Raw genomic sequence first — 8,470 nt, forward strand, 5'->3', positions numbered from 1 at the left:
TCTAATTTTAATTAATTTGAATTTTCTGAGCTAATTATTTGCATTATTATTTTCAGGGAAAATTTTGGAAACACAATTTGGGACATTTGGAGGACACCAAATAAATTCAAGACTCTCCAATTAGACATTTTAAATTTTAGTTATATTGTATTTTAATTGTTTAAAACTTTTTTAGACAAACCTTTGCACATTGGGCTATTGTTAAAAAATTATTAGGGGTCCAAAATTGTAGGACACTTGCCCTAGGGTTTCTTTTTATTTTTTTAGGGTGGACCCCACCCCAATTTTAGGACACATGATCCTAGAAAAGAAACCTACCAGCCGTCACTTTTGGGAGGACTCTTGGCTGCTGGACGGTGCAGAGCTCTCACTCTCTCGGTAGAATTTTTATAGAGGTTGCTGCAACGTTTTGTTTTTTTTCCTCTCTTTTTCTTTGATCAATGGCTTGGCAATTGGATTATGGATGAAAGCAATTTTCTATTTTTTTTATTTTATGCAAGCAGCTGTGTCACGGTCCAGTTTGGAATTGCTGATTCAATTTTTGGTCACACACTCTGAATTTTGATTCTTGGCTGAAACGTTTTTTTTTTTTCATGTGCTCCAGTAATTGAACCATAGAAGAAGTATGCACTTTTCTTTTCAATTATTGCTTGCCTGCAGTGTTAAAAAAAATTGGGAGAAACAAGATTAGGTGATTGATGGAGAAATGGTGATGGACGTTAATGATTGTGCTGGTGCAATGCTAAATGATTTCTTATATTTACAAATTAAGTAGTTGCTACCGTGAAGAAGTTATGAGATTGAATAGGTGGTTAGGTTAGAGTTGTGGCTGCTGTCACGTTTAGGAGAAATAGGTATTTCTTTTTTTTATTCCTTTCTTGCTTTGCTTTCATTTGAATTGCTTTTACTGTGAAGCAATGTGTTACGGATGTCTAGCAGGTTGGACCAACTTTGTGCAATTATTTTTCTTTGGATTTGTTTCTTTTGGAGATGAGAAAAGTATGGAGATTAGGTAGAGGTAGGGTGTACGATGATGATTCATGGAGAAAAGGAATTTATCTTTCCTTGAGAAATGGTGCAGACGTTGATTTCATTTAGAAAGCAATCGGTGATTTTTTGTTTTTTTTTGGAAGAAGCACTGTTACGTTATTTTATTTCAGAGAAAAGTTTTGGTTCATTTGCTTTGCATTACCTTAGGAATTAGCACGATGGAAGCTTTTAGAATTAAAAGAAGTGCTCACGGGTTACCTTCTTTGGAAGCACACAGCTGAATTAATTTTTTCCTTGAATGCATTTTAATTTCTTTAGTTTAATTATTGTTTTTTTTATTTTACTATTTAGGCACCTTAGCATTGAATGCTTTATTTTAGTATTTTCTTTTATTCATTTTAATGTTATTTAGTATTTTTGGTAAAATTAATTTGACTGTGATGTTAGCTTAGGTTAGTGGGTTGGTCAGTAATAAAATTACTTTGTTTCCATGAGATTCTTGCACTTTAATTGCTATACTGCTACTCTGATTCTGCTCAATATTTAATCTGTTGTCTGCCTGCGATTAGGTATACGCTTAGTTGCCTAATCGGTGTCAATTCTTCGCTTAGTTGATTAGACTGTATGGTGCATGACTGATTAAATTTGTGCATTGCTTTCGCTTAGTCTGTAATTTTGAAGATCGAATTAGCCTTCGCTTAGTTGGGTGATTCATGTCGGATTTGGATTAAAGTAGCGTGTACTTGTCATTGATCTATGATTGGAAGCATAGTGATTGAGTTAATGACCAACCGTTTTATTTCTGTATTTGATTTTGTTATTATATCTGTGTTTGCTTTTGTGTTTGCATCCGCGTTTTGATTTATTTCATCTGCAGTCACAAACTTTTCACAACCCCTCTTTCGTGTTTGACCTGATTCTCGATCCGCGATTTGGTCCTTGAGAGACGACCTAGGAGTCATTCCCTAGCTATACTGTATTTATTTGCACATCAAATTTGTGTGGGTTGCGACAGCTCATCATCAAGCTAAGGATTTTACTTTGGGTACGGATGGTATTGTACGTTTCAGGAGAAGGGTTTGTGTGCCAGTGAAATCCGAATTGAAAAGAATGATTATGGAAGAAGGGCACAAGAGTCATTTTAGTATTCACTCGGGCATGACAAAGATGCATAAAGATTTGAAAGAGACTTTCTGGTGGAATGGGATGAGACGTGATGTTGCGAATTTTGTCTCTTCTTGCTTAGTATGTCAAAAGGCTAAAATTGAACATTAGAGGCCGGTAGGAATGTTACAGCAGTTAGAGATTCCTCAATTGAAGTGGGACAGTATCACAATGGACTTTGTAACCCATTTACCGAGAACTCTAAGAGGACAAGATGTTATTTGGGTAATTGTGGATCGACTACACTTTTTGCCAATAAATCTACGAATGTCGATGCAAGGGCTTGCTGAATTGTATGTCAAGGAGATAGTGAGGTTGCATGGAGTACCAGTAAGTATTGTGTCGGACCGAGATCCGAGGTTCACATCCAGGTTTTGGCAAACGCTTCAGGGAGCTTTGGGTACACCATTGAAAATGAGTTATGCTTATCATCCGCAAACGGATGGACAATCGGAGAGAACAATTTAGTCATTGGAAGATTTGTTGAGGACCTGCGTGCTATATCATATAGGGAAATGGAATGAAGTATTACTGTTAGTGGAATTTACATACAATAACAGTTATCATTCGAGTATTGGTATGGCTCCTTTCGAAGCTTTATATGGAAGGAGGTGTAGGACAGCTTTGTGTTGGTTCCAGGATGGGGAAACAGTGTCAGTAGGACCGGAGTTGATTAAGTAGACTACGAAAAAGGTGAAGTTGATACAAGATCGTATGCGAGCTACTCAAAGTCGGCAGAAGTCTTATGCGGACAAAAGGAGGAGGCCGTTAGAATTTGAAGAAGGAGATCATGTGTTTCTGCGAGTGACTCCAACCACAGGAGTCGGGAGAGCTATCAGGACTAGGAAATTAACACCAAAATTTTTCGGACCTTATGAGATTCTTCGGAGGATTGGACCAGTGGCATATGAGTTGGCTTTACCCCCTAGTTTAGCCAATTTGCATAATGTGTTTCATGTGTCACAACTAAGGAAATATGTTTCGGATCCTGTCCATGTGTTGGAAGTTGATGACATCCAAGTTAAGGAGGATTTATCTTTGGTTGTAGGACCGGTACGAGTGTTAGTTGTGCAAACCAAAAGATTGAGAGGAAAAGATGTTCGTACCGTAAAGATACTTTGGAATGAGAGCACTCATGAAATGACGTGGGAGCTACAAAAATACATGAAAAAGGAGTATCCACAACTTTTCCGGAAATAAGCCAAAATTTTCGAGGACGAAAATTTTTAGAGTTGGGAAGAATGTGAGATTTGAGATAAATGTCAAAAAAATAATTAGTATTGAATTTTATATTATTGAAGAGGTAAATTAAATTAAATGATTTTTTTCTAGATTGGTGTGGTAAATGGTGTTTTATTTAGTTTATAATTTTGTTTTTGTGCATAATATTAAATCAAAATTTGAATGGTGTGATGGTTGTATGATGCTTGGTTGTTGTTTTGGTTGTTATGGCTGCATGAATAAAAGATGGAATGATAGGAAATTTGTAGCAATGTTCTGGGTGCATAGATAGAAGCATAGGGTTACTATATATTAGGGTTTGAGTCATCGAAATAATTTAGTTGTTTTAATTAAATGATTAGTTTTGGTAGAAATTATAGTTATATATAATATTATAATTGGGGAAGTTACGTATATGAATATATATTACGTATATAGATATATAATAAAATAGTATATATTAAGTTAGTTAGTAAAATCAAATATAATAAAATAATATATACAGATATGATAAGATACGTAACGGAATTTGGGGAAAGTAAAAGTTAAGATTTATAATATTTAACTTTTGTAACCTTTGATTATGTAAAAGGATAAGGAAAGATGAATAAAATAAATGGGAGGGGGCTTATCTTTGTGAAAGGAAGAGTAACAGAAAAGAAGATAAAAAAAAAAGAGATATAGTTGATAGAAACAGAAGGATATAAGAGGCTACTGGGAGTATTAGTTTAAAAAGAAAAGAAAAAGAAAGTGTGGCATCCAATTATATTATAAAGATATATAATATAATAAAGATGTCACCATGAATAATACTAGAAAATACTTAAGAGTAATAGGATTACAGTCATCCTCAAACCGTACTCAGAATTTGGAAGTGGAGTACTAAAGTTTCTCCATGAAAATACAAGGAATTAAAAATTTTAAAACATGAAAAGATTCTTCAAAATAACATGACTAAGAAAAATGAGATTTAGTGGACTAGACTGCAACACTGCCATCCCCATCAAGAGGCACTACAAGAAAAAAGCCAATTATCTGCGGATTGTTATATACGGATTCTGATCCTTATATAATATATCTATTATATACGGATTTTGTCTACGGATGTTTTACATACGGATTATCCGTATATAATGGGAGAAAATAATTACATACAGAATTTCCATATATAAGGTCCCTATATAAGGTTGGCGGCTTTGCGCGCGAAGCTACCCAAGGAAAAACCGTATGTATTATCCGTGTCAAATGGGATAAAATTCTGATAATGCATACGAATAGAATAATAAAATAATTAAAAAAAAATTCACACTCAGCGTCCTAAAATATTTCCCCCTTTCTCTCCAAAAGTTTCCCCCTTTCTTTTTCGAACATACTCTTTCTCGAGAAAACCTAGAATGCTCCCTCTTGCTCCTCCTTCGATTCTCCCAATCACAACATTGTTCTTGTCCGTTTTCATCTCGCAACTGAGTTTCAGTGTGGCAGTTGCATTTTGATCGTTTCACCATCACGACATTGGACGGTTCGAGCTTGTGAAAACCTTGATTACTTTTCCTGTCCGAGCCTCGAGCTGTGGTTGTCGTTTTGTGGACCTCTCTTCCGTCTGGTTGTCCCTGTGTCGAGCCCTCTCCACTTTCGCTGTCCATCGCGGTTTGGTTCTTCGTCCTCTCACTGTCTGGAGTTGTGTCCTTCNTCAAACANTGTTGTTNGGCGCAAGTGTTGAGTTGGGTTCGGTGTTGAAAGAGTACCTTCAACTGGTAAGTAAACCGTAATGGTGAGCAATCGATGAAATCCTTAAATACTGAGAATGGCGAACCCTAATCTCGTTGTTTATGTTTGTATTTGACACATTTGTGGTTCGGGTCGCAAGCCATGGTTGAAGGGTTAGGAAGCATCCGTTGAGGCTACTGTGTGGCGGTTTAAGAAGATTCTTACTGGTATGAAGGACGGAGACATATACTGTTTGGAGTTCCGAAGGCCTTTAGTGAAGGAAAAAAGGTGAGTGAGTTTGGTTAATTCTTTCTGTAGATTCCCAATTTGTTGAGGAGTGAAGTCTGCTATTTCCTCTGATGAGGATGGATCCTGTTGCATTGTCCTGTTAAATTCTTTTTCCACCTTTGTTCTGTTAATTTAGATTCAGAGGACCTTTTCTTTTCCCCTTGGTAAGGAGCAAGTAGTGCAAAAGAAATGGCCACATGCGTGTTTTAGTGGGCTCTGTTTCAATATCAAGTATAGAGACCAAATAGGTTTTTTAATATCATTCTTTGACAACAAATGATTCCCTTTTGGAGGGCAATTTTATCTCAAAATGACAATGAAGGAACATTTTGAAAAAACTCAGTCACAAAGAAAACATGTACCTTAATAATGTCGGTATAGTTCCAGATACTCATGATGCCCTGTCTAGTAGCCTCCTTTGATGACCATAGTGGCAATGCCAAATTTGGAGAATAGGAAAGTTATTTGTTATTCATGGCACATAAACAGATTTAAAACACACATGATCAACCAAAAACTCTCAAAATACATCATGCAATTAACTATAAAACTACCACTTTAGTTTAACATTTGGACATTGACAACATGGACATGCANAGAGAAAAATGGGCATAGAAATAACAGAAAGATGATAGTTATTAGCTACATAGTTAAGACTAGAAAGATATTATTCTAAAATTAGTATCTTTGTACTTGAAAACAAATCGAAACAAGAAAACTGGATAGCAAAGATGACTTCCAGCAGCTTGCTTAAACACTTAACACCACCAAGAAAAAAATAACAAGATTCACTTCCAAGAAAAAAAAAATCCTACACNTTCAGGACCTATAAAATACCTTCTAACCAAAAACTTTACTTCTTTTTCTAAGAAAAGAATAGCAAATAACTTTACTTATGTATTCCTTGTTTCTTGCTTCATGGCCCAATCCCTGTTATCATTACAATATACATTANCACCTAAATTTAAGCATGGATTTCACCCTTACTACCTGATAGGATCTTTACACTCTGGGACATTTGTAAACTATATTCATATGAAACAACGCAGAACTATTTTTCTCTTTGGTTTGTATTCATCTATCAAACTCCCAAACTGGAAGATGTTGATTTCATGATTGTGGAAGTATAGCACTAATATTACAACCTTTCCCTCATTTTGATGACTTTCTCATTTTGTTAAGTTTTTAATATATCTTATTCTATCCCTTATACAAGCATGTTAGATTGATTTCTTTGGGATGTCTTTTCAATGTATTTGCTAAGGTTTTACAGTAGGTAAATGTCTTTATGCTGGATATAATAGTTCATTTTGATGGCTTACACTTAAATCTATTTGGATTGCTTCCAAATATTGTGTCAGTTCCAAGAAGATCATCTCAAGTATGAAATAGTTCCAGTAGTATTTTTGGCAAGGAAGTTGCACAATTAATATATTGTCGCAACAACTCTTGACGTTGAACCTGTAGGTAGTATTTTTTGAATTTTTTTCCTCATTAAATGATTTTTTCAAGCCATGTATCAATTGGTAATAACAGGAATTGAACTTTAAACAGATGGAAGAAACTATGTGAACTTTATTCCTTCTCATTCATCCAATGCCAATTTTTTCTTCTCTAATTTGGTNNGGGAAGGGGGTAATGGGAGGACAATAAAGCCCATTTATTTTAGTAAGTTATCAAATTATGTTTGTCGTTAACCTGGGAGAAAGTGGGTATGTGCTATCCCCAANGTTCGCTGTTGCTGGTCCTTAGTGCACAACTTTATCATTATTCACTTGCACTGATTTTGGTTCCTGAGTTTTTCTTCTTTGGCATGGTGTGCGCTCATTCTTCATTTGGTATGTTTCCAATCCTCATTATAACCNNAGACAAAGTGGTATGTGCTATCTCCCCATAGTTTGTGGTTGTTGGCCCTTGGTGTATGGCTTTATCATTATTCACTTGCTCTGATTTTTATTCCTGAGTTTTTCTTCCTTGGCATGTTATGTGCTCATTCCTCATTTGCTATGTTTCCAATTAGTCATTATGTGCCCATATCTTTTTGTGGATTTGTTATTCTAACTTATCTCTCCATGCTGAACACATAAATATCTCTCATGTTTGCCTTTATGTTTAATGTGTTTGTCTTTCTTCCTCTGTTGGTCACCTTTGGCGTAAGATTGCTTTGTTACCCATAGACAGTAGTCACATGATCTTACACCAAATTGTTTATAGGAAGAAGTCAAGCAATATTAGCATAATGATTATTCTTATTTGGTGTAGCATGATACACGAGTGTTTTTGGTGATCTCATTATAACCAAATGAAAATTCTTGGTTATCTCATTGCATTATCTACTGTATTTAGATATGGATTTTGTTGCTTCAACCTAATCACTGTTTGGTTATTGAGTGACAATATTTTATTTGTTTTGGTGCGCTATGGCATTTTATACTGTCATTTTATGGTTCTTGAATTTTGAAACTGAGTTTAGATTATTTTATAACATTGATTTCAAGTAATTGGCCACTGTTAATTTTTTGGAGGGATTGGCTTCTTCATGTGGTGAGTTTTACATTTGTAGATAGAGTTTTTTCTTTTGTAGATGTACATTTGGTTTTCTGAGGTACTTTAAGTCACCTTCATTAAATATGTAATAAATGGCATAACATACGTTCCTTAGACTATTTTCTTATTTTTCACTTATTTCTATTTTATTAATTTGGTTAATTAGAAAACAACAGAGTGTGTGAGCAGTACTTGAGACTTTATACAACTAGGATGTTACAATTTCACTTCAAAGTGCTTAATAATTATAATCTAACAAATCAGAAAAANATTGCTGGAAGATATTTATCAAGTTCTTTGGCTCTTGGAATTGATTGCAAAAGTTGAACTTCTTAATGTGACATTGTAGCCTTCATTGCTCTTGAACTAATTGTCTTACCAATTTATTATCGGTTGGATCAGAATAGGATTAATATATATTATATTATGAAATGAATGATTATTGAAAAGTGGTGAATATACTTGAGAATTAAACTGTAAAATAATTCTAGAGGGTTTGATTGATCCCTCTCATAATCTTCTATTTATAATAATAAATTGATACAAGAGTACA

At 34.7% G+C, this 8,470-nt stretch overlaps 1 protein-coding gene across 1 annotated transcript; it reads left to right on the forward strand.

Annotated features, from left to right (window-relative positions):
- The first annotated feature begins 2,868 nt into the window (after window positions 1-2,868).
- LOC106778387 lies at window positions 2,869-3,354 on the forward strand. Its single transcript, XM_014666346.1, has one exon. The coding sequence runs from the start codon at window positions 2,869-2,871 to the stop codon at window positions 3,352-3,354; it is 486 nt and encodes a 161-aa protein (XP_014521832.1).
- Window positions 3,355-8,470: the final 5,116 nt, after the last annotated feature.

Source organism: Vigna radiata, unplaced genomic scaffold, assembly GCF_000741045.1.
Source record: "Vigna radiata var. radiata cultivar VC1973A unplaced genomic scaffold, Vradiata_ver6 scaffold_339, whole genome shotgun sequence".
NCBI classification, from domain to species: Eukaryota; Viridiplantae; Streptophyta; class Magnoliopsida; order Fabales; family Fabaceae; genus Vigna; species Vigna radiata.